Source organism: Neoarius graeffei, chromosome 12 (assembly GCF_027579695.1).
Source record: "Neoarius graeffei isolate fNeoGra1 chromosome 12, fNeoGra1.pri, whole genome shotgun sequence".
Taxonomy (NCBI): Eukaryota; Metazoa; Chordata; class Actinopteri; order Siluriformes; family Ariidae; genus Neoarius; species Neoarius graeffei.
In genome coordinates, this window is record NC_083580.1 from 60,833,943 (window position 1) to 60,861,518 (window position 27,576).

General features: G+C 42.5%; 1 protein-coding gene across 4 annotated transcripts in view; it reads left to right on the plus strand.

Moving 5' to 3' along the window:
* Nucleotides 1–27,576, plus strand: part of cadm1a (cell adhesion molecule 1a) — a 748,250-nt gene that overhangs the window by 667,522 nt on the left and 53,152 nt on the right. For 3 of the 4 annotated variants that reach the window (XM_060936142.1, XM_060936144.1, XM_060936145.1), the window contains one exon: nucleotides 23,644–23,724. The exons of the other annotated variant lie outside the window; for it this stretch is intronic. In XM_060936142.1, the coding sequence (XP_060792125.1) occupies nucleotides 23,644–23,724 (81 nt within the window). The remainder of the gene's footprint in view (nucleotides 1–23,643; nucleotides 23,725–27,576) is intronic. 4 annotated transcript variants of the gene reach the window in all.

Genomic DNA, 27,576 nt, shown 5'->3' on the forward strand with positions numbered 1-27,576 from the left:
AAACTTGAGCAACTTGTCTCCTCAGTCCCCAGACGTTTACAGACTGTTGTAAAGAGAAAAGGGGATGTCTCACAGTGGTAAACATGGCCTTGTCCCAACTTTTTTGAGATGTGTTGTTGTCATGAAATTTAAAATCACCTAATTTTTCTCTTTAAATGATACATTTTCTCAGTTTAAACATTTGATATGTCATCTATGTTCTATTCTGAATAAAATGTGGAAGTTTCAAAATTCCACATCATTGCATTCCGTTTTTATTTACAATTTGTACTTTGTCCCAACTTTTTTGGAATCGGGGTTGTAATTTATCTAGAAGTTTTCCTCTATTTCTTTTCTCTGTTTATCTGTAATGATGCTGCTGGAATCTTAATTTCCCTGAGGGAACCCTCCCAAAGGGATCAATAAAGTTTTATCTAATCTCATCTCATCTAATCTAATCTGGCTATCATGAACCATTTTAAAGTTATAGCTCTTTGAAAACCCATGACCTTCAGTTTGACCTTTCAAGATCACGTAAGGTCAAAGGTCATGGTGCCAAACGAAAGCCCATATGGCACTTCCTATAAGTTGATAATGGTAAATATCTGTCTACCATCAACCGTTTTCAAGTTACAGCCCTCTGAAAATTCATGACCTTCAGTTTGACCTTTCAAGGTCACTCAAGGTCAAAGATCATGGTGCCAAATAAAAGGCCATATGGGAGTTCCTATATGCTCATAATAGTAAACATCTGTCTATCGGAACCGTTTTTTAGTTAGAATGGAAAATGTGTTATTTTGACCGAAAGAAGAAGAAACCTTTATTTGTCACATGCATACTTCAAGCACAGTGAAATTCATCCTCTGCATTTAACCCATCTGAAGCAGTGAACACACACACTCAGAGCAGTGGGCAGCCACACCAGAGCACCCGGGGAGCAGTCAGGGGTTAGGTACCCGTACCTTGCTCAAGGGCACCTCAGCCCAAGGCCGCCCCACATTAACCTAACTGCATGCCTTTGGATTGTGGGGGAAACCAGAGCACCCAGAGAAAACCCATGCAGACACAGGGAGAACATGCAAACTCCACACAGAAAGGCCCTCGCCAGCCGCTGGGTTTGAACGCGGACCCTTCTTGCTGTGAGGCGACTGTGCTAACCACTACACCACCGTGCCACCCAGGTTGACCTTTCCAGTGACCTTGACCTTCACCTTAACCCAGTTACCCTCAAAATTTAATCAGGTAATCTACGGACGATTGCCCACCTACCCTGAAAATTTGAAGTCAATCGGTGCGACCGTCTAGACCAGACCTGGGCATTTTACGGCCCGCGGGCCACATCCGGCCCTTTGGTTCATTCTGACCGGCCCGCATAAGGTTAATTAGAAATTACAAAATAAGCGTATTTTCTAATTTTACCTCATGCATGGACTGAATGTGCATTGCTTTTATTTTGAAGTTGTGTTCAACAAAAACGTAATGCGCGCAACATGAACATGACATGAAATCCCACGAAACCTAATCCCGCGATAACTACTTCCGTAATTTGTCCAGACCAACCACAAACTTGTACGTCATCCTTCAAACGGTCCAGCCAATCAAGCCGATCTGTAGATCTGATACCTACACTAAATCGACGTTGTTGCGAGCAGGTCACAAGAAGACTTTAGCCCCCAAAATGTCCGCAAAAAGAAGAAAGGTAGATGCCGAATGCAGGGCTTTCAACAAAACATGGACTGCTAAGTATTTATTTACTGAAGTCAGAGATAAAGCCGTGTGTTTAGTTTGCGGAGAGCAGATCGCAGTGTTCAAAGACTACAATTTGAGTCGGCATTACCAAATGAAAAACACCAAATGAGGTGATTAGACTACAAATGTGGGCATCATTATTATAATATGATGTATCTTGCTTGATGTTTGGAGTAGAAAGACAATATTATTGTGATGTCTTTATTGTGTTTTGGGGTGAATGTGACTGAAAAAAAAATGGTACAAACGTTCATATTTTGTTAACCATTGTTTTGGGAAATTTGATTGAATAAATGACATTTTTTGTAAGGCAACCTCATTTTTTCCAAACTCTTACCAGTCTTAGCAGCTTGTAAAAACAATGTTATTTACTGCTTTATATAAAGAAATACAATTAATATTCTGCAGAATTTAGTTCAGCCTTTTGGTCCGGCCCTCCACAAAATTTTCTGTTTCTCATGTGGCCCCATGGAAAAAATAATTGCCCACCCCTGGTCTAGATGCTAGATTGTTAACAGACACACAAACAAACCACACTGATTACAATACCTCGCCTCACTTACTCCGTTGCGGGTGAGGTAAATGTACAAAAAGAAGAGAGAAAATATGGAATGAAAGTATTTGATGGTAAGAACATTTTTTTTTTTTAGTTTTCAAGAATTATTATTATAGCATTTTTCACAAATTGCTACTGTCATTTCACCGGTTTATTTACATTCTAAGTGGTAATGATTTTGTCAGACGTTTTGTATAAAATTTTTATTTATCGAATTTGCAATAGGGGCGGCACGGTGGTGTAGTGGTTAGCGCTGTCGCCTCACAGCAAGAAGGTCCGGGTTCGAGCCCCGTGGCCAGCGAGGGCCTTTCTGTGCAGAGTTTGCATGTTCTCCCCGTGTCCGCGTGGGTTTCCTCCGGGTGCTCTGGTTTCCCCCACAGTCCAAAGACATGCAGGTTAGGTTAACTGGTGACTCTAAATTGACCGTAGCTGTGAATGTGAGTGTGAATGGTTGTCTGTGTCTATGTGTCAGCCCTGTGATGACCTGGCGGCTTGTCCAGGGTGTACCCCGCCTTTCGCCCGTAGTCAGCTGGGATAGGCTCCAGCTTGCCCGCGACCGTGTAGAACAGGATAAAGCGGTTAGAGATAATGAGATGAATGAGATGAATTTGCAATAAATAAAAATGCTGTGTTTCTCAAAATCCAGTGAATATGGAGAGAATAAAACAGTTATTCCACTCAATCTCATCGTACATGGCTTATAGCCAACTCGGCACTACACGCCTCGTCAGCTATCAGCTCATGTATGACTCGATTTCATGGAATAACTGTTAAATATTCAGTGTTGGCACGTCATGCTTAACCAGTCTCCTTCAACTAATGCTCCAAGCCCCACCCTCAAGTATGGTTGGATTTTGTTGGTGCCAACAACCATTCAAATGCAACCTTTGGTACTATATACAGTACCTGATCAGTGATCTAGATTCCTGGTCCCAAAAAGTTTCAGTAATTTGTACAGTATAATGATCATGCTTTAGTTCCTGAACGCTCTACTATCTGAGACGTAAACTCAGATATCCAGCGCCAGTAGGTGTTTCCAAATCCTTTCCCTAGAATGCTGTGTGAACCTGCCAAGCTTTTCGCACTTCTCCCCCACGAGAAGCTTGGCAGTCATTGCAGGTGGAGAATTCACAAGCATCCAGCCTGTAGAAGAGGACAGGGGGAGTTACACACACCACGCGCACCTCTCACCCAGACTGAGGTGAGATCAACAGCCTTATTAAAAGCAGCGTGGGCCTATGGAGCCCCGTCTGGCCGCTTGATGGCTTTGATGTCTGCCGCCACTTTTTAAAATGTCTACTGTAATTCAGCAGCGTATCTTGTCCTGGTATTAGAATTGCAAATGGAGTGTGGAGCCTGGAAGCCGGGACAGGGCTGTCAGCACTTAATCTTACGTCATGTTGCTCTGACAACTCCGCACAACCTCCCACCTGAACACAGGGTGTTAACAGAGTGCTCTGACACCCTCCTGTATTTTACAAGCGCCACACATGCACTCATAAAGAAAAGCATCAAAGACATCTGCATGCTTCATAGTCTTATAATTATTCTCCTTTGTTTTTAACACGATGACATCTGCTTATTACAAACAGCGGTCCTGTCACTTTTTCAGTTCCATGGGCGTGGCCTGAAAAGTCACCTCAAGTTTCTGAAATAGTCAGAAATTCTGCAATTATAAGCTTTTGTAATATGAAGCGAGAGAACGAGTGTGACAAAATTGCTGTTTAGCAAGTTGTCAAGCTCATGGCACATTTTCACACATCCGGCGCATGCATTAAATCGCATACCAGAGCAATAATTGTTGAAGCATCGATGCATTATCTTGTAGAAACCATCTCGATTGTGTTGTAATACACATTTCAGGGTTTTCTTGTGGAAAATTAAACACGTTAAATATTCCATTCGAACCTTGTGCGTCAGCTGGAAATGAGAGCGCAAGAATGTGTCTTCTCTCTCTCTGTCTCTGTGTGCCGCTGCAGTGAACAACACCAAGAATAACTTCACACATTTATAATTGGAAGGTCTCTGTAACCTTAGTACTAATTTATGGCTTCTTGTTGAAAGAGACTTCTCAAATGGGCCAAGCCATCAGCTCTGTGCAGGATTTGAGGCTTTTTCGTCCACACAGCCAGAACAGATGCATTGCAGCAGCCATGTCCTTCTAATGCAGCTATTGGAAGCTAAGTGATGAAGAACGCTCAGAGGGTGGCTGGCACTAAAGAGGTTATGGGCGGAAAAACTACATTCCCTGAGACACATTTCCAGAGTCCCAGTGCTGGAAGAGCCTCGCAGAGGAATGAGAGGCAGCATACAGGGCTGTAACCAGTTTACGGCACACCGTTAACCTAATAGAGACTAGCTTTTGCCTCCACAGCCCCAACCCCTTTTTATTGCACCCTCCTCCTCTGCTTGTCACCCTCGCTCACGTTCCCTCTCCGTAACACTTCCGCTAGTGCTTAGAGTGCTTTCCTTTGTCATCGTGCTCCCGCCTGCGAGAAATCGATCACAGCACACGCATGAGACGCAGCCTAACTCCAGAGAGAATGGGTTTTGCAGTGTTGTTGTGGATTACAGCTTATAATACAGTCCTGGCTCAGGCTGTTTCCAACGAAGAGCTCCATATGTCTCTGTAAATGCCAGGGCGCATAAAAAGATATTCGTCACAACACAAAGCGCATTTCCCCAGCCACAAAGCCAACGCTGATCATCTCTCATGACGGAGACAAAAAGCCATGATTGATAACGCTCCTCGTTTCACAACAAGCTACCGACTACTTGAGAGAGCTAATTGTCTCATGTACTCAACATCTAATTCAAAGCAGGCGAGAACACTTCTCCCAGAAGTACACGGAACTCCCAAGCAGCCAGGCTCAGTCGTGCAATCTTCAAAATCTGCTCGGGAAAAAAAAAAAAGAAAGAAAGAAACACAAGATCTGCAGTCCTGCCATTGCGGGCCAAATCTCATCACTGTGTCATTATAATGAAGCTGTAAATTCCCCCCGCTCGACACTCTCCCTCCATTCTTACAGCCTCGCTCACTTTCATTACATTTGAGCCGCCGATATTTCCCTCGCAATTTGTTGCAGTCGTGACACTCGCATTTAAAAGTCAGATTTCGACGATACATCTCGGCTGCTGTCAAACATGGCTTCGGTAGTTTGCCTCTCAAGAAATCACCCAGCTGGAAATGCAAATGCGCAAGTATCAGACTCGGTAATGTAAAAACGCTCCCGGAAGTGTCAGAAATGGCAGTGCTTGGCAAATTACATGCATGTCAATGGAACTGAACCTTAGTAACAATGAACCGGTGGATTGGTAGCTGCTAACCAAGGCTCTTTGACATTATCAGGAGTTCAAGTGATTTCTTGTGCTCCTGAATCGGATTCATTATGATGGATGACAAGTGTAGCTGTGTCTTAGTGTTCTGCGTGCAGGTGAGGATCCTTTCAATGAGTGTCGAAAGATCCACGCTGGGTATGATAAGCCCTCGTTGGAAAGGAAAAAGCAGACATCTGCACCATGCTGAATTCTCATGTCAATTGTTACCCTCTAGTAAACACGCCATCCCGTTAGCAGAGCTCAAACTGGATACCTGTTTGCAAAAAACATGAGCAGGATGATGACTACACAGTCAGACTCACTCGACTGCCTCCAGCTGACCCACTGATGCAACCTACCTGTAAATATACTCATTAACGTGTACACCTGATCTTGATTGTCACGAAATTGGCCAGGATGCTGCATGCACTTCTTTTTCATCATTAGCCTTGTCATAGAGTCATGACTTAATAGGCCAGAGGGGACTCATCAGTCTCCTGTCATGGTATTCAGCCAGCAAATTGGGCGGGTGCTGTTTGCTGTTTTGTTTTGGTTTTTTTGTGTGTGTGTGTGTGTGTGTGTGTGTGTGAGGCACCTGTTGGCTTGGTCCCACCCTCCCTTACCCCTGTCTCCGCAGCTCCCAGCCACAGGAGTGTCTCTGAAGCACATTCATCTCACTCTATTTGCTAGGATCATTAATGGGGGTGGACTCCCAAGCCCTTCCTTCATTAGGCGTTAATTGGAGTCAATCACTCCAGGATTCTTGTCAATGCCGGATTTGACTCATACTCATTGTTATTTTACGCCATTCACTCAAAGTCTGCCTCACCCATCGATCCCAAATAAGGCAAGAAGAATGCACAGAGCTAATTGAATTTACTCCCTATACTGAGTAAAGTGCGCTATGTCTGGCACTTATTGATGGAACGTTTCTCTATTTTGCCAAAACAGATGGGCTGAATTTGTCTACATATGCCTCTATCTGTCTCTGCCACTGGAAAACACATGGATCCAAATAGGTTGTGGGTTTTTTTTTTCTTTTTTCTGAGGCACAGACAGACAGAAGAGGAGAAGCAGAGCTATCGCTGTGTTTATACCCCAGAGCATCAGAACCATTGCATTATTTGTTGGGATTAGGTTCTATCCTTTACACACAAGCCCTCCTTGAACGGACAAACAAACAAAGCCCAAGATAAAAGGTGGTTATTCGGCAAATCATCACCCCTGAGTTGTTGATCATGCCTTTACTTGTGTATGCACTTCATGTTTTTACATAATGTTCTTGAATGACCATTGAGTATTCCCCATGCACTAGAAAATAGCGCCATGATCTCCTGCATCATCGATGGCGCCCCATGCCTCTCTGCTTTGCCTATGTTTATGCATGGCCAATCGCAGGTAGAAGATGCACCCTTTTAGCAAGTGGTCCACTGGGAAGGCAGAGAGAGCTGGGATCGAGGGAGGCACTCTCAAACGCTGTATGATGAACTCTCCTTCTTGCATCTTCATGTCTGGGGAATTGGCTTAACTGGCAGTGTTTAGCTGTGGCCCAGGTTTAATGAGCCTGCTCCATACACCTCACATCTCAGCCTGCTGAGATGATTCATAATGCGCTATGATAAACCCACACAAGCGTGACACGACAGGAGTGTGCCTGCTGTTTAAAAGGCAAGAAGCCCCAAACTTATTGATTCATTCCAGCGTTAGTGTGCTGTCTTAAAAGAGACATGGCTAAATAGTTACGTAGAGGACCCCAATCAGGAACGTGGAGTAGAACTACATTCTTTTTTTTCTTGGACTGCCACATTTTTAATGAGCTGCTGACACCATTAATCCCAAACATCTGCTAGGCATTCACAGTTCGTAACAGGATAGAGCCAATTAAGTTGGCCCACCACTGAGGATGAGATTGGGTTTAAGCTCATAGTACACCATACTCTCCCCATTTATGCAGCTCCCCATGTGTCTGTCAGTCAGGATTTTTTCTTTCTTTCTCAAACCCTTCCCTGTGACAGGAACGACTGTAATTGTTTAAGCATGGTGGCCAATGGAAATGGTGGGGCTTGTTGCTTGTTTGGTATATTTAATCATTTGTGTCTGATCTAGCTTTGTTCTTAAGTTATTAAATTCATTTTGATTTTAGATACTACCGTCTGCCATTTGGTTTTCAATAAGCAAATACTTAAGAGCCTTTGACTGGATAATTTTTATTTTATTTATTTTATTTTATTAAGCTTCCACCTCAGATACAATAAATAAACACATAATAAATAAAAAAAAAATGGTGGGGGTCACACAACAGAGCTAGGTTCCAATAACATTGTGCCCTATAATAATAATAATAATAATAATAATAATAATAATAGGGCGGCACGGTGGTGTAGTGGTTAGCGCTGTTGCCTCACAGCAAGAAGGTCCTGGGTTCGAGCCCCGGGGCCGGCGAGGGCCTTTCTGTGCGGAGTTTGCATGTTCTCCCCGTGTCCGCGTGGGTTTCCTCCGGGTGCTCCGGTTTCCCCCACAGTCCAAAGACATGCAGGTTAGGTTAACTGGTGACTCCAAATTGACCGTAGGTGTGAATGTGAGTGTGAATGGTTGTCTGTGTCTATGTGTCAACCCTGTGATGACCTGGCGACTTGTCCAGGGTGTACCCCGCCTTTCGCCCGTAGTCAGCTGGGATAGGCTCCAGCTTGCCTGCGACCCTGTAGAAGGATAAAGCGGCTAGAGATAATGAGATGAGATAATAATAATAATAAAGGGGGGAAGGGGAAAGATGCATATACATATAAATAAAACTAAATAATAAATATAAATACATCATCACATCACTAAATAAATAAAACTAAAAAATAGTAATCTTAAAGTGCCATTCCACCACTGGATGTATTCTTTGGCATAAAATACAATATATTTTGACAACATATATAAATGGTATCACTAGATAGAGAAATCTTTTAGCTTCAAAATGATATATCAAACATAATTTTTTGACAACGACAAGTATATTAATTTTGCGACCAAAGTCACCTACCCTTTTAATTTCCGCGCGTGATGTCATCGGCAGGTTCCCCTTCTTGTGTACCACGTGACGTGTGACGTGGCACATATTACTGTATCAGCAATGGCGGATAGAACGCGATAAAAATAATACCAATAAATCTAGCTAATACCAATAAATCTAGCTAACTGAAAGATTAACTCAAAATTTTTCGCAATTTTTTTGGCCCCCATATACGAGGAGAAATGACTCTCTCACTTTGGGGGTTTCCTGGTCTAAAAATAGACCGACACGTGGTACACAAGAAGGGGAACCTGCCGATGACATCACGTTTCACTACCGCGTGGAAATTAAAAGGGTAGGTGACTTTGGTCGCAAAATGAATATACTTGTCGTTGTCAAAAAATTATGTTTGATATATCATTTTGAAGCTAAAAGATTTCTCTGTCTAGTCATGTTGTCATAAAATATATTGTATTTTATGCCAAAGAATACATCCAATGGTGGAATGGCACTTCAATTGATATTCAAAAGCCCATTCAGCAGAAGCCTAAAAAAAAAAAATTTGCCTCACAGAAACGTGCTTGTGGATACCAGTACCAGATACTGCAGTAATTAATATGTTTCAACTACCATCAATTCTTTTAACCCTAGCTCCTCATTTATGAAACATTCATGTCAGAAGACGTATTCTGTGATTGTGGAGAAGATGCTACTGTGTTTCAGAAGGGTCAAATTATTAGCCTGCATCAAGCAAAGAAAACAACTAAGGAGATTGCTGAAATTACTGGAATTGGGTTAAAAACTGTCCAGCGCATTATTAAAACCCTGAAGGATAGTGGTGAACTTTGCCAGGCAGTGTATATAAAATGCTAATCACACAAACTGTTAGCATGTAGCTTCTAATATTGCTTTCTGAAAAACACACACAAGATAACTTCAACAGAAAGAAGCATTTGTTACTCGTTACTCGGCTAAGTAGGGTAGAGCGGGGTCGACTTGGGACAGGGGGAGACTCGGGACAGTTTGTATTCCCGTAAATTAATTTCAGCCAGTCGGGTTTTAGATTCCATCAGAAGTTAGGTGTTGCCCCTTAGAGTAACCTACTTCCTTTGGAGCTACAAAACTGGACACTGCAGTAAGGTCTGTGCAGTTCAATATTTTTGTCAAGCAAAACTTGTATGTTCTACTTTGCCTCCACCTCCATTCTATGGTGTAATGTACACTGGTGAATTGGGGATTTGTTAGGAATTAAAGTATGTAGCCTAGAGTTACCAGACATGGTATTATTTATAAAACTTAAAAGTGCTGACTGCAAAGTTGAATTCTGGGCAAATATCTTCTATTTCTATTGCTGTTGGAGTTTCGAGATGCTTCACGTTGATTTGAAGTTGATTTGAGTTTAAATTGAGGAGTTGCACTGCTGCACACACTATGTATCCTATGTGTAAACGTTTTGCTGAGATAAAATGAGTCCCGCATTTTATGATTCTGGAGATTGCTGAAGCAAGTGAGCAACAATATCACGTGACCACTGTGGGGCGTTTGACCTACTTTTAACCAAAACAAGTCAGCATGGGCAAATATGGCAGACTCTGATCTCCTGACAGCTAAAAAGAAAAGGAAAATATGAAAGCAAATCAGCTCGAAAGTGCCAGAAAAGTGATGGAAACCAAAAGGTTGTCCACAAGAACTTTCGTGAAGAGACAGATTGACCGCTGGAATCGACTAAAAGATGAAACAGGCGTGAAATCTGCCAATGAATTTGCAGTGCTTGTCTTGGATTGATGAGTCTGAGACCAAGTTTACATTAGACCGTATCTGTCTCGTTTTCTTCGCGGATGCACTGTCCGTTTACATTAAAACGCCTGGAAATGCCGGGAAACGGGAATCTGCCAGGGTCCACGTATTCAATCCAGATCGTGTCTGGTCTGGTGCTGTGTAAACATTGAGAATACGCGGATACGCTGTGCTGAGCTCTAGCTGGCGTCGTCATTGGACAACGTCACTGTGACATCCACCTTCCTGATTCGCTGGCGTTTGTCATGTGATGCGACTGCTGAAAAACAGCGCGGACTTCCGCCTTGTATCACCTTTCATTAAAGAGTATAAAAGTATGAAAATACTGCAAATACTGATGCAAATACTGCCCATTGTGTAGTTATGATGGTCTTTAGGCTTGCCATCCTTCCACTTGCAAGTGGTAAGTGACTTGCGCACAGCGGCTCAGTCCCGAATCACTGCTCGTGCACTTCACTCGCGCGCTCTGTGAGCTGCGCAGGGCCGGAGTGCGCACCCTCCAGAGGGCACTCGCTGTTCAGGGCGGAGTGATTTGGAGCGCAGCCGCTGAGGAGGAAGCGATGAGCCGCACTGACACATTTCAACTTACGTGCCGAATTAGTCATGTGATTAGCGTATCCGTGTATTGGCGTTGCTGTGTGCACGCGAATCGTGTATTGGCGTTGCTGTGTGCACACTAATCGTTTTTAAAAACGTTAATCTGATGATCCGCTGATACGGTCTAATGTAAACCCCACCTGAGTATGGAGTTTGTACACCTAATGTTTTGACCTTACACAGAAAGAAACAATAACACAAAAGCAGTCACAGAGAAAAGATATATTCGTCTTTTGTTTCACAGATCTATTCGTGAATGTCAACCGCAAATTATATACCTGCAACTCAAAACTCTCCGAGGTCGATGCAGAGTCATGATGTTTTCTGCACATCACCATCTTGGTGTGACGCAGTTCCATAAGTATACTAATTAGTTCAAGCTCCTCGCATTCGGCTGTTTCTGTAGGCCCATACTGTTTGGCTCCAAGAGGTAAAATATTTGGTCCCAAAATGGAGAAAAGCAACCCTCAGCATATCAAATTGATCCCATCTTGTCCACATGATTTTGTTCTTGCAGGACATAGGAAAACACTAGTCTGGTTAACACCAGACCATATCACAAGTGAAATATGGTCTGGAATCCGCCTATTGAATTTCTCGTAGGGAAGGTGTGGTTTACGATTGTCAACGGCCGTTTATTGGACGTTGCGAATGTCTATCATTTGGCGTATACGTAGCCCATGACCAATCATGGCAGTTGTTCCCGGTGACGTTGTTAGAGCAACAAAGAGGCGAAGAAAGACTCTAACACCAAACGCTGTTCTTTTTTTAAAACAAACTTTCGCTCTAAACTATTCAGAACAGTGTCTAAAGCTTGATCGAAAGTTTGGTTCGTATCGCTTGCCGCCATGTTAAATGTGATCCGTAAACAGTCCCAAATAAACTACAAGCTTCCGTTTGTCGAGTAGTACGCGTCACCGTCTTTCCACCCCTCCCCACTCTCTGATTGGCTCCCTAACTCAGGCGAGCCTTTAGACCATAGTTTCCATGCTGTCTTTCAGATCGGAACGATTGTGCAAAGCAGCATGGGATTTCCCAGGCTAGGAAAACACCATGCACAATTTTAAAAAATTAAAAAAATTTCAGAGGACTTTGCAGTCAGTACCTTTAAATTCTGGGGGAAACATTTCAGGATTTTTTTTTCTTTCAAAATGGCCAGATGGGGAGAGTTGGGACAGTTCATGTTACAGGTTTTTTTGTGGTTTACAAATATAAAATTGTTTAAAAATGTTTTGTTAAAAATGTGGGCATGTACCTGCATGAAGATTAAACTTTCCTTCTTGAGAATGGAACTGTTTTGTCTCATCAGGTTTTGTGTAAACTGACATTTTTCTATCGCTGTACCAGCACTGTGTGTTCATACAGTTCGTATGTTACAAGTTTTGATAATAAATAAAAATTAAACATGTAGGCTGGGGTATTTTATTTTTGTTCCATGTCTCCCCGCTATGTCCCAAGTCTTCCAACATAGTGTCCCATGTCTCCTCTCAATGTCTTATGTCTCCCAGCAAAAAGTAATGACAGAGAAAGTAAATCCTGAAGGCCAGTATATAGTATGTGACAAGCTGAGAAACTAATGTTGTGGTAAGAGGGTATAGTAACTTCTCTCTAAAGCAATATGAATGTGATGCTACCTGCAAAGAATTTCACACAATCTACAAAAGCTGAAAACTTGTCCCAAGTCTCCCTGCTCTCCCCTTCACAGGAAATTAGCTAGTTATAGTCAACTGAACTAACAGAACATGGATAGTTATACAAGGTAAAGTCAATTTTTAAGCTAATTTAAAAGGAGCTGCTAGCTACCTAATGTTAATTTTTGCTTTTCTTATATGTGTTATAGTCAAGAAAGACAAAAATTTGTTGTTGTTGTTGTTGTTGTTTTTCTGACAGAGTGATTATCGCAGTCAGTCATAACCGTTTCAGCCCTGAGAACATTTTAATAATTAATTTCTAAGAGCAGAACTGATCTAGACACACTATTTATTAAACCTAAGGTGCAGTAATCAATCTCTAATTGAAACTTACCTGCTGCTCATATGATAGCTCATTAGTGTCAAAATCCAACTGGTTTTGTGGTCATGCCGATCAGGGCTTGTTTATTCCAGTTGATTAACACGATCCGTGAGATGATGATGTTGTTTTTCCTTTTCCTGTGGATAATATACATTTGAAATGTTCACTCCATAAACAGTGACACTGGCAGATAAAAACCTCTATCAGCTATTGTCATAAAACTAAACATAAGAGAATACATCAATAGAAGATAGTAATGATAAGGGTTTGAAAAAACTTATGGAGTGTTACAGGTGACTAATGTAATCAGTGTAGATGGGGACAAATAGCAACCTAAGGTGACCAGGTGTCCTCTTTTTCCTGGACATGTCCTCTTTTTTCAGGCCTAAAATATCAGTCTATTCATAAAGATAAAATGGTCCAGAATTCTCTGTTGCTCTCTTCTCAGGATGTGGAAAAAAAAAAAAAAAAGCAGACAGGTCACCCGTATGAATCGGTATCATTATGTGTCATTAAGTCTAGTTGAGTGGGTTTTATTACCATTCGTCTTTAGAACTTGTATACACTGGAATGAAATATCATTTCTTTAGGACCATATTACATTATACAGTGTTGTGCAAAAGTATTAGGCACCCTATTTTTTTTCGTATAAACTTTGTTATAGATGTCTATTTTATGACTTCTGCATTATCAAGTCGGTTCAAAAACATTTTAGAGTTCCAAACGTTTGTTTTCCAGCACAAAATTAAATGTTACCAAAAAATAATAATAATTTGTATCTGAACAGCATATTACATAAGAGAGCACTTTTCAGATTAAAAAAGAAAACATAATGAAGGCTGCTGGGTTTTGGTGCAAAATTAAGAAGTGAGTGTGACAGTCAAAGTGTCCAGAAGAACCGTGGCTGGTTCTGTAAGATGCTCAGTAAAACCTACAGCTCATTTCCTTATAAAACTGCACTCATTGTACCTGAGACTTTTTTTTTTTTAAAGCAAAGGGTCGTCTCACACCAAATATTGACTTTGTTTCATTTATTATGGCTTACTGCTGTTGATAGTATGCTTTTTTAATGTTGAAACATTTCATTTCATTATTTTTAAGCCATTTTGGTCAACAGTGTTTCTTTACATGTGCCTAAGACTTTTGCACAGGACTGTATGTTACTGTAGCACAGTACACAGGACTATATAAAGTGTGCAACAATGTGGGAAAAATTATAATAAATTAATAGGACAGTGCACATACACTGGACAGGACAACAGAAATATTGGATGGATTTTCAGTAGTAAAATACATATCATTGTCACTGAGGAAAATCCTGAATGATAGCAGTAAATGTGTCCCAGAAAAAAATAAAATAAAAAATACAATTTTGATTGGGACACAACAAGCTGAAACCCAAATGTGCTTTCAAAATAAAGGTGAACATAAAGTAGGAATTGGAGTTTATTATGCAGGGTTTCTTTTATGTAATAACAGGAAAAAATAATTACTTTAGAGGCAAGTTTCGAGTGTCAATCACTCACCAACCTCTTTTGTAAAATCAAATTAAAGTAGCCCTACAGGTGGTTGATTTAATCACTGCAGTCTGAGACAGAAATCCATGTAACCTCTAATAACCTGTGATCCAGAAAAGCATTTCATTGGCATCTAAAAGGACCACATACCGTATAGGCAGAAGTACTATAAAACTATCACACAAACCTCAACCTGTTTATTTGTCATTGCCCTTTGTAGTACTAGTCAAGTTAAAGTCCCTCTCATGCGAGAATCTGGTCTTCCTAGGCAGTCTCCTGTCTCAATACTAACCAACTCTTTAAGGCGTATGGCACTGATCTCTGTTTCAGTAGCCCTTGGTCTCTTGCCTTTACAGCTAGGGTTACAGTGGGAGGCTAGTCCTCTGGTAACCTCAGTGTGCCTTGTCAGACAGTAGTAGGTACCATTTTTATGATGGTCTTTGGTATGACCCAACCGCGAGTAGAACTCACGATCTTGGACACGCTAACCACTAGGCCAACTCACAGTCTTGTAATACTAGATAAGTGAATTAATGATCAGTGTTAATTTTGTCAATGAAAATTTTGACAATAGGAATTGGTTGACTATCTTTAATTTCATGACTAAATTGCAACAACAACAATGCAAACAAAAAAATATTTGACAAAAAAAAATTACAGCAAAATCTCTGGTCAACAAGCTAGCTTACTTCTCAAGGGACTTTACAGCCAGGAGACCCATCCTTCAGCAAAATCCTTTCCAGTAGGTTACGTTCCTTGTTTCACATTCCTGATCGTAGTTGGGAAGCGAGGGAATCCGGCTTGCTCGCTTAGCAACTTGTACGGCTTTTGCAATGCTCATTTTGTTCAGATGCTGGTCTGAACAAAATAACATCTTTTTATGAGAATAGTGATCAAAATACAAAATGCCAGACACATACAAAAAAAGGGGGGGGGGAGTTTACAAGTATTATAAAACTGTCTGAGAAAATTATGACTAAAATGAGACTAAAATTAAAACTGAGTTCCACTGGCTAAACCTGAACTACAACAAAAAAAAGACTAAAATGTGACTAAAATATAACTACAATTTTCACTAAGTGGCTGAAATGAAAACTAAATGTTTAAGTTTTTTTTTCATTAAAACTTAATGACTAAAATTAGAATAAAATTAAAACTGAGTTCCACTGACTAAATCTGGACTACAACAAAACAATAATAAAAAAGACTAAAATGTGACTAAAATATAACTACAATTTTCAGAAAGTGACTAAAACTAAATGTAATTTTTTTTCTCAACAAACTGTTAATGATCACATAACCTAGATTGAAATTAAATCCATGATGCTGTTGCATCAAGAAATACACAACGTCCTTACACTTTTTCTTTTTTAAATTTAATTTTGACTTTCTCATTTGGGACTCGACCAAGCTCTGTATGAGGTGCGTACTGAAAGACAGGTAGTGGCTGCCATTTTCTGAGTTGTTGCCGCATGCCATGTGTGTGATGGCGGCAGCTCTGAAAGTTACTCTCTCTCTGCATGTTTCTCGCCATCTCTGGCTGTGTTCCCTCCTCCTGGATATTTTATCATTAGCGAAGGGAAGTGTTCCCAAGCTCCCGCCGAGCTCTTTTGATGGAGCGCGGACAACAAAGCCGGGAGGGGAGACAGCCGGCCAATTTCCTCAGCACAGATGTTAACACAGTGGTATCTGTCTGGATGCGCCGGGCAAACAGTGGTGCCGCCCGCGTCACTTTTCACGCCTGTTATCTCAGCAGTGAGCACACAATCCACACACAATGTCCCTTAACCAGAACCAGCCACATATTATTTCATTTTGTTCGTTTCATTAACCGTCACCTGTTTGCCTGTCCTGATTACTCCACACACAAAGAAACATTTCTAACAACAGAAAAAGGAGCCTTGGTTTTTGGGTGATTTTAGATGCAATTATGCACCAATTGAAGAAGAAATACAGTAATGTCCTTGAATGGGATCACAATGCTTTGTAGATGCTAAATGACAAATTAACACCCAACTCACTTCCCTGTAATGAATTTTACTCATTTTTAAGAACACACCATGGGCTAACAGGCACTACTGGTGCTGATAAACCTGCACTGGGTCGTACCAAATCATACTAACATACCAGTACAACCCCCTGTAGAGACCATGTTAGTGATACCTCAGCATCATGGTTTGGTGGTATGGGCTCCGATTTATATTTTTACTCATCCTTTTACTCACTTTGTCTTATCCTTTTTATATAGTTTCCTTTCATTGTCCCTTCATTTCTTGGCTTCTAATTTTAGAGTGCTTTCATGCTTATAGGATGTTTTTGTTTGTTTGTTTGTTTGTTTTTTGTTTTTTTTAATGGCTGTCAACGCTATTTTTTTCCAAACTTTAAAAGCATTCAACTTTGGGTCCTGAGTGACACAACATAAATGCATTCAGGACATCTTGAGTGGGCGGCACGGTGGTGTAGTGGTTAGCACTGTTGCCTCACAGCAAGAAGGTCCTGGGTTTGAGCCCAGGTGACGAGGGCCTTTCTGTGTGGAGTTTGCATGTTGTCTGTGTGGGTTTCCTCCGGGTGCTCCGGTTTCCCCCACAGTCCAAAGGCATGCAGGTTCGGCTAATTGGTGGCTCTAAATTGATCATAAGTGTGAGTGTGAATGGTTGTTTGTCTCTGTGTCAGCCCTGCAATGGCCTGACAACTTGTCCAGGGTGAACCCCGCCTCTCGCCCATAGTCAGCTGGGATAGGCTCCAGCTTGCCCACAACCCTGCAAAGGATAAGCAGCTACAGATAATGGATGGCTGGCTGGATGGATGGATGGATGGATGGACATATTGAGTTTGAGTTGTGATGATGCCACAGACGTCCATGACCAAGAGTCCAAGAGAACAAAATTAGCTGTGGTGATGATGTTCATCTCCCCCTGTCAATCACAGCAACACTAGCCAGTCATGGTACATACAGTACCAGTCAAAAGTTTGGACACACCTTCTGATTCGTTTTTTCTTTCTTTAATTTTACTTTAATGTCTGAAAGTAATCATGGATGTCGTTTCTCTTTACTTAGTTGAGCGGTTCTTGACATAATATGGATTACTTTAGGTTTTAGGCATTCGTCGGACGGTTGTCCATGGAAAGTGTGCCGGGGGTTTGACTCTTCATTCCTCGCTGGTTGAAGTACTTTCTTTGGTGACTGATAAGGCCAGTCTTTGACTGGCAGATGTGGCTGCAGCGCTGGCATATGAAGTCCAAGGTGTTGGGTGGTGCCCTTGTGCAGGCCTTTCTCTTGTTGCTTCTAGCTTCAGCGGCTGCCATAATGTTGTCCCTGCCTCTTTGTAGGGCACACCTGATTTCCGCCTTCCATGCTGTTCTGTCTTTTGCTGTGCTCTCCCAAGTTTCCACATTGATTCTTGTCTCTTTCATGTCCCTTTTACAGATGGCCTTGAAGCACAGTTTGGGCCATTCAGTAGGTTTCTTCCCTCTCTCTAGCTTGTCGTAAAGGAGGTCTTTTGGTATGCGGCCATCCTGCATCCTATGTACATGCCCTAGCCAATGCAGTCTGTGTTGCCTCAGGAGAGTATGCATTGTTGGGATCCCTGCCCTTGACAGTACTTCTTTGTTGGGTATCCTGTCCTCTCATGAGATGGCCAGGATGCACCGGAGGTTCTGCATGTGGAAAGAGTTCAACTTCCTCTCTTGACTGGCATAGGGAATCCAGGATTCACTTCCATACAGCAGAGTACTCAGGATGCATGTTCTATAGATGATGAACTTGGTCTTAGTGGTCAGCTTCTTGTTTTCCCACACCCTTGAGGTAAGCCTGGCCATGCTGGTAGCAGCCATTCCCATCCTCTTCCCAATCTCGGCATCAAGAGAGACAGTGTCCATAATGGTGGAGTTTAAGTAGGTAAAGTGGGAGACTACATCCAGAGTGTAGCTCTTGATGGTCAATCTAGGGGTGGGGACTATGCCTTGGACCATTATAGTTGTCTTCTTCAGACTGATGGTGAGGCTGAAGTCATCACAGGCAGATGAGAAGCAGTCGAGCAAGCTCTGGAGCTCCTCTTTCAAGTGGACAATAACAGCAGCGTCATCAGCGAAGAACATGTCACGAAGCAATATGCGGCAGACCTTTGTCTTTGCTCTCAGTCGGGCTAGGTTGAACAGTCTTCCGTCTGACCTGGTGTGCAGGTAAATCCCTTCACTAGCCAAGTGGAACATGTGCCTGAGCAAGAGGACAAAGAAAATTCTGAAAAGTATTGGGGCCAACACGTAGCCCTGCTTTACACTGGTCTGGACGGAGAATGGATTAGATATGCTTCCATCAAACTGCACAGTGCCTTTCATGTCATCATGAAATGACTTGACCATGCTCAGCAGCTTGGGTGGGTAGCCTCTCAGGGTTAGCATCTGGAACAAGCTGTCTCTGCTCACAAGGTCGAAGGCCTTGGTCAGATCAATAAATGCGACGTAGAGAGGCTGTTGCTGCTCTCTGCACTTTTCTTGCAGTTGCTGCAGAGAAAAGATCATGTCCACTGTGAACCTCTTTGAGTGGAAGCCACACTGGGATTCAGGGTAGACTCTCTCTGCAAGCCTCTGTTGTCTTCAGAGGACTATGTGGGCATACAGCTTGCCTACAGTGCACAGGAGTGAAATTCCACGGTAGTTATTGCAATTGCTCCTATATCCTTTGTTCTTGTACAGGATCACAATAATGGAGTCTCTCATCTGCTGTGGAACTTCTCCTTCTTCCCAGCACTAGCACAGCAACTGAAAGAGCAGCTTAAAGAGGCTCTTTTGCCCACACTTAAGGACTTCTGCAGGAATCCCACTTTGTCCGGGGGATTTATTATTTGGGAGTCTCTTTATGGCCTCTGCCAGCTCCTCTCTTGTTGGGACACCATCCAGCTCATTCATGAGAGGCATCTGCTCGATCATGTCCAGGCCGAACTACCAAACTTGGTTCTCTCTTCTGTAGAGCTCTGAGTAGTGCTCTACCCATCTTTCCATTTGCTTGGTCTTGTCACTGATGATCTCAGCTGTTGTTGACTTCAGTGGAGCTGTCTTGGACTGGGAGGGGCCAGTGGCTTTCTTGATACCCTGGTACATCTTCCTTGTGTCTCCCATGTCTGCAGCTTCCTGAATCTCAGTGCAGAGGTCAATCCAGAATTGGTTCATGCAGGTCTTCACCTCCTCTTTTACTCTTGATCTTGCTCTACGGAGTGCTTGGAGAGTGCCTGGTGATGGGTTGGTCTTATACGCCTGAAGTGCAGCTCTCTTGGCTTCAATGAGGGGCGCGAGGGTTGTTATGTGCACATCAAACCAATCTTCACTTTTGCCTTTCTTCTTTCCAAATGCTTGGATGGTCACGGAGTGCATAGCATCTCTAAGGTGCTCCCACTGGGTCTGTGCATCAAAAGGGATGCTGGCTCTGTTCATCCTGGATGCCAGTATCTCATTGAAGTGGGCAGCATTCTCTGGCATTGCTGTCATGGCAGTGTGACTGCGAGGCTTGGCGCAGATTAGAGCATGGTCAGTATCGCAGTCAGCACTGTGGAACACCCAGGTGACAAGAACATTGTTCAGATGCTCTCTTCTTGTGATGATGAGGTCCAATTGGTGCCAGTGTTTGTATCTGGGGTGCAGCCAGGACACTCTGTGGGTCTTTTTTTTACAGAGAAGAAAGTGTTGGTCATACACAGGTGATGGTAAGTGCATAGCTCTAGCAGTCGCTGGCCGTTCTCGTTGGTTTTCCCAACACCAAAGTGGCCAAGGTAGATAGGCCAGGCTTCGTGATCAGTGCTGACTCTTGCGTTGAAGTCTCCAAGGAGGATCAGAGCTTCGCACTTGGGGATCTGCTCGATCACATCGTTGAACTGGCTGTAAAAGGCATCCTTCAGGTCACTGTGCCAGGTCAGCATAGATACAGAGGAGATTGACAGTGCCATCCGAACTGTTGAGCCGCAGGTGCTCTGACTTAGTTGAGCCCATCTCAACAGATGAGAGCAGGTGATTTTTGATTGTGAATCTGACTCTGTGTTCTTGTGCCTCTTCCTCTCCATTCCCTTGCCAAAAGAAGGCATAATCCCTCTCTCTAAGGCATCCCGACCCTGGGAGACAAGTTTCTTATAGGGCAACAATGTCAACTTGAAGGCAAAGGAGTTCGGGACTAATGACAGCGGTTTTGCACAGGTCGTCTATGTCTTGGACCCTTGTTGCCAGGCCAGTCATCATCATTCGGACATTCCAGCACCCAATCTTGAGTGCTATCCTTCTGTTTTCTTCCTTGGGATCTGTTGGTGCTAGAGTCGCAGTCCACTTGTCAGGCCAAAACCCTAAGTCTTACACACCCAGTGAGACAGGTGGACAGTGGTGGGACAGCACCTTATTGGCTGGGGGCTGCCCAGATTAAGTGGGCGGTAGCTGTCCAATGAGGTTGAAAAACCTCTCCCACTGTCAGGAGTGACCCCTGGCATCCAGCTGTACACCAATTGAGTTTAGACTTATCACCGGTGACTGCCACTCCCCGCTATTGATTCCGTGCTGAGGGTGGCATGCTGAAGTGGCCTCTCCAGGGCGCTTGCCTGGGCGTGGTGTATGGAAGTCCTGCTTTGCCCAAGCAACAGGACTCCCCTCTCTGTCTTGCTAATAGGCTCCAAAGGAATGGCGGAAATCAGTACGTTTGGTACCAACTTGACTGCAGAAGCTGCCAGAAGGGTGCTAGGATAGCTGCCTGACTGCCTTAGGAGCTTCATTCCAGATTTTCTTTCAGGGTTTACTCCCTTAGCCTTTGCCTAGGTGAGCAGAGACTGCAAGGCAGCAGGTGGTGTTACTTCGGACTGCCTTCTCCTAGCCTTTGCCTAAAAAAGCACAACCTGCAAGGTAGCAGGTGGCTGGATTGGTGAGTGCTGGGACATGTCCACATGCCGGTGGGCCCTACATATTGCACCTCTGGGGCTCCAGCCTGCTCCGAGATCCCTCACAGTTCAGCCTGGGACCGCACGGTACCCAGTTTGCCATGGTATGCCATAAGGAGGCACTGAGAGGGTCTTGGTTTGGGGACCGTAAAGCCACCAGGAGGGGATTTATAAACTTATGGATTACTACAGTTGTGGAATAGGATTACTACATGAATACATGGATTACCACAGTTTACTGTTTGATCTCAAACACATTAAGAAGGCAAGAAATTGCACTAATTAACTTTTGATGAGGCACACCTGTTAATTGAAAAGCATTCCAGGTGAGTACCTCATGAAGCTGGTTAAGATAGTGTGCAAAGCATCATCAAAGTAAACGCTGGCTACTTTGAAGAATCTAAAATATTAAACATATGTAGTTTTTTTGAACACTTTTTGTTTACTACAAAATTCCATACACATTCCATGTGTTATTTCATAGTTTTGATGTCTTCAGTATTGTTTTACAATGTAAAAAATCATCAAAATATAGAAAAACCTATGAATGAGTAGGATTGTCCAAACTTTTGACTGGTACTGTATGTATGTGGAAGAGGGTAGATAGCACTTGCCTCTGAGTGTTCAGATGCTCTGTGATGCAGCATGTTCAAAACGATGGGGTGGCTGGCTTCATGTTTCTCAGAAGAAGCATGTCTTAGTCTTCACCCTCCCCGGTTGGTTTCTGTCATCTGACACGGGAGAGCTATTAGTGAGTGGGAATTGGCAAATGACAAAATTGTAAGAAGATTGGGTAAAAAGAAAAAAATGAAACTTTTCAAAAAAAGTGCTGAGTGATGTCAAGAGCGTTTATATTCCTGGACCAAGCAGGTCATAGCTCAAGGGAGAAAAATAAACATGGAGGACATATGGCCCTTTTCCACTACCCTTTTTCAGCTCACTTCAGCTCGCTTCAGCTCACTTCAGCCCGACACGGCTCGCGTTTCGACTACCAAAGAACAGCACGACTCGGCTCGCTTCAGCCCTGCTTAGCCCCTAAAACTCGCACCGTTTTGGAGTGGGGCTGAAGCGAGCCAAAGCGAGCCGAGTGAGGCTGGGGGCGTGAGCAGACACTCCCCTGTGCACTGATTGGTGAGGAGGAGTGTCTTCACATGCCCACACACGCCCCGTGAGCACGCTGGGATCTGTAAACACCGTAAACCCGGAAGAATAATAATTACGAATTACGAGAATTTCTGGAGCCTTATGTGCCTCGCCTCATCTATACGCTCTTGCCAGTATCTGTTGGCGTTGTCGGTGACAACAAGCCACAGAACCAAGACCAGCAACACTAACGACTCCATGTCCTCCATGTTTATTGTTTACTATTCGGGTCGTGAGACTACCGCTTAAAAGCTCACTGATGTCACTGTTTGCGCTGCTTAACGACATCACATGACGTCCACCCACTTTCGCTAACTCCACCCAATGTGTCCACCCACTTTCGCTAACTCCACCCAATGTGTCCACCCACTTCCAGCCAGCACGGTTCAGCGCGGTTGTAGTCGAAATGCAACTCCAACAGCCCCGCTCAGCTCGACTCAGCCCAACTCAGCACGGCACGGCTCAGCCCGACTCAGCCGCGTTGGTAGTGGAAAAGCGGCAATAGAGCAAGGGAGACATTAGTCTTGTTCGTGAGTGAATATAAGGAGAATTACGAGAAGCTGAAATGATGGAAATTTCACTGACATGATTCCAATATTATCCGAATATAACAACATGCCTGTTTTTAGGACACCGGTATGCAATGTGACGTCCCATTTTAATTGTGGCTGCAAACAGTCAAGTCACAGAGTTGAGTTAGGACTTTTTCTTTTTGCTAATAAAAAGTAAATCTCATTTAGGTAGAAAGTTAGGCTGGTTAGCTGAGACTGATTAGGAATAGTAAAAGCATTGTTATGAGTGCAGTGAATGGATTACATGAGCTGCTTTATTTATTTATTTATTTATTTGCATATCACCGCAAATGCACTGGTGGTTATCTACACTGGCTTCTTTATACTATGTTTAAAGGCATATTTAGATTTTGTTGCATTCTTTGCTGAGTGACAGTGTATATCATAATTGTGTTGAGCTTGATTTTTTTGCTTCATTTTTGTTATTTCCCCGTTTTCATTTTTGCTTGTGTGTGTGTGTGTGTTGGGTGTGTGTGTGTTGTGTTTTCCCATCCAGATGCCCTTACCACCACCCCTATACCCACTACAGCCACCACCACCATGTACACCACCACCTCTCTCCCAGGTATCACCCAAGGTACAGTATGCCCTCCAACCGCCCGCCCGCCTACCAGCCTGTGTGTGTGTGTGTGTGTGTGTGTGTGTGTGTGTGTTTGAGAGAGGGGGGGAGAAGACTGCCAGTAGCTAGTCAGTCCTGATAAGATTCTCTTGCTGATAATGAGTGGCTGCTGCTCCCATCTGTGGCCAGACCAGTCCTGGCCTTGCTGTAGCGCCAGGTCCAAGAGCCATCGTGTTTCTCTCAAATTTTAGCACAGCTTGCTCCTTTAGCAGGCTAATCTTATCAGGATCTGGACCTGCATCCTGGCCTGTCTGCTGCCAGGATTACAGAACCCCTTTGTGTTTCCGGAGGGGTGAAAATAACAGCCCTGAATGGCCAGGGGTACACACAAACACGTTCATGTTCCTCTTTTATTTCAGACATGATTCCATCCATCTATAGTGTTTCTTTGATAGATAAGCTGAGTGACAGTCACATTTATGCTCAGATTTCATTTTTAAGGTATGTTTCCTCAAAGAATATTTTGAAAATGACCACTTTTACCTCCAAATGTAGTCCACCAGTCAAGACTCTTCACACTCATTACTTTTGCACTGGAGCTATGTGTCTCACCCAAAATCTTTTCCATCAGTAAATACAGGCTCAAATCTTCACTTGACATTGTTATGCTAATAATAATGAAAAAAGAATTATACCACAGCTCTGAATTCTCAGTTCTGATTTGTTACAAGGTTTTGATGATTTTTTTTTTATAACAGTGGCTCTAATAATAGTGCCAGCTGCAAGATAGATCATTAGGTGCTGTTGATTTCCTCCATCACATATAGGCTTAATAAAGCCTGGACTTCACTGACGGTCCATTTGTCCAGGTTTTTTTTTTCTCCTATCATTAAAAGCTGTTGTTTACATGGATAATGTATCATACAGATTTTTAAAAAATGCTGGTTACTGGTGCTGCACTGACTCATGTTTTTGACCAATCACTGTACACTTACGTCACTCGTGGTTCCTGTTATACTGGGAGAGACCCTCCCCTGAAGTAGGAGCTATAAAAGTCTCTCAAAATGGCTTTCTAAGAACTACAGTCGTCTTCAGTTCCTGCAGTGTGGACGCACAAAAAGGGGGAACTTCCTGCAACAGTTCTAAGCACTATGAAAAAGTTCCCCCGGTCCAAAAGTGCCAATTAATGCACCCTCTCTAATAAGATCTTTTTATAATAATAACTCACTTACAGTGACTTGTATGATGGACAAGCTACATTATCTACACCTATACCTACACCTATTAATGGAAATTAAGTGACATGATATTTAATAATACATTAACTGTCTGTGCTATAAAATGAATAACACATTCAGTGACGTGATTGAAAAATGATCAACTTTACAGTGGTAACAGTAACAGCGCTTCATGTCAGGCTGTATCATGCTACTCCATATTTGATTAATTTCCTATAACAGTAGGCATATCAGACGCTCACTGGCCGTGCTGTGAAAATTGTGCATGCAGATGATTATCTGTTTCCAAATCTGTCATTGCTTAACTCTTGAATATTTTTTTATTGTGAATACTATCTTTAAAAAAGTTTATAGTCTCTGCTTTCCAAAGAAATGTATTTTGTTAAAATCTGTTCAGTACTTTGGGAGTAACGGCAGGTTGAAGTTGGTACAACAGAGTTCATGCTCTGCTCACATGACATCAGAATACTGCCGGTGCTTTTTGAGTCACGGGAAAGCAGTCAGGCTCTCTCTCTCTCTCTTCTGATCGGTTTCCGACTGGATTACTCGTGAATATCAATCAGATAACTTTTATAGGGATGTTCTCTCGCTCTCATTGTTTCTGATGAAGTATTCAGCAAAATTTTCCGTCTGCTAGTTTTGATGTTATGATTCACAGGAGACTTTGAAGTAAGTTTTCATAGCTTTACCTACTTATTTTTTCAAATCAAACTGATTCATGTAAATAAATAACTATTTTAGAATATAACAGTAGTTGTTTTGATGAAAAATATTGAGATCTTAGTGGTCGGAATTATATTTTTAAAAAAACGGAAGTCAGAAACTGGGCGGCACGGTGGTGTAGTGGTTAGCGCTGTCGCCTCACAGCAAGAAAGTCCTGGGTTCGAGCCCCGGGGCCGGCGAGGGCCTTTCTGTGTGGAGTTTGCATGTTGTCCGCGTGGGTTTCCTCCGGGTGCTCCGGTTTCCCCCACAGTCCAAAGACATGCAGGTTAGGTTAACTGGTGACTCTAAATTGACCGTAGGTGTGAATGTGAATGGTTGGCTGTGTCTATGTGTCAGCCCTGTGATGACCTGGCGACTTGTCCAGGGTGTACCCCGCCTTTCGCCCGTAGTCAGCTGGGATAGGCTCCAGCTTGCCTGCGACCCTGTAGAAGGATAAAGTGGCTAGAGATAATGAGATGAGACTAGTAGGCCCTACTTTTGAGAAATACAAAGGACTACAGAGCACAAAGAGGGTATTAGAAATTATCTTTTATTATTTTTGTATTGAGTGTACCGATTTAACATTTTACCTAATTAGCATCATTAATACTCATTAAATACTAATTTGCATAACTTGTTTTTACTGATTTTTCAAACTTTGTATTCAGTATACAACCATCTATGTGCCTGCCAATTTCCATGTAAATATCTTGAAAAATACGAAGTTATTAAGAAAAAACATTTGATCTCATTCGTGAATGAGGCCCATTTTTGACCATGTGATCCTCATACAGAATATTACGGCCATTTTCTAAAAATTAAGGGTTGTTTTACAATCAGGGTACAAAGTTTGTGTCACAGGGGTCCAAAATTCAAATTGATTCAAACTGGTTCTTGTACCAGTTTTTAAGTGAAGGACAAGTTAAAGAACAGATTTCAGGTAATTTTTTGACATGTGTGTATGGTAGTTTTGTGTAATCTGCTATAAGGTAAAGAAGATTAAGTGTAGCTTTAAGCAGGGCTGGGAGAGACAAATGAAGTGATTCTCGGAGAGGACATTTTTTTTTTGACAATTCAGAATCCACTACTTCAGGGCTTTTCAAAGTGTGGGGCACGCCTCCCCTAAGGGGTGCCAGAGTTCTTCGGGGGGCGCAACGTGAGGAAAAATAAACCAGAATAAGTTACTATTGCGGACATTTAGCGAACTTCAGCTAGCCTTTGCCAGAGACAAAATGGATCGATTTTTAGTACCTAAAGCTACAGTGAGTGAGGAGACAGAGTCTGGGCCAAGCAAAAAAAGAAGGAAGTGACCACGATTATTTAAAGTTTGGATTTTCATGGACTGGATCTGAAGATGCTCCACTGCCACAGTGTGTTGTCTGCCGAGAGGTGCTAGCTAACGATGCTATGAGATGTTTAAAATGTGCAAAACAAGATGTTTTTAAAAAGCACAGATGTTTAAAATGTGTAAAAAAAAATATGTTTTAAAAAGCACAGATGTTTAAAATGTGTAAAAAAGAGGCTTTAAAAAAGCACAGATGTTTCAAATGTGTAAAACAAGATGTTTTAAAAAGCACAGATGTTTCAAATGTGTAAAAACGATGTTTTCAAAAAGCACAGACGTTTCAAATGTGTAAAAAAGATGTTTTCAAAAAGCACAGATGTTTCAAATGTGTAAAAGAAAAAAATAAAAATGTGTACAACAACCTTTTTTTTTTTAAATATGAATGGAACATTAAGTATAGCAACAACAAAAATTGTGAGGGGGCGCTGTTGTTTATTTGCTCTCTGAGGGGGGGCTGACTCTCCCACACTTTGAAAACCCCTGCACTACTTCCATAGTGCTTTTAAATATAAGGCTGTAAGCTTTGTGTTAGTTGTCTCTAATATTTATGTCCCAGTATCTTGACCACATTTTAGGATGAAAATA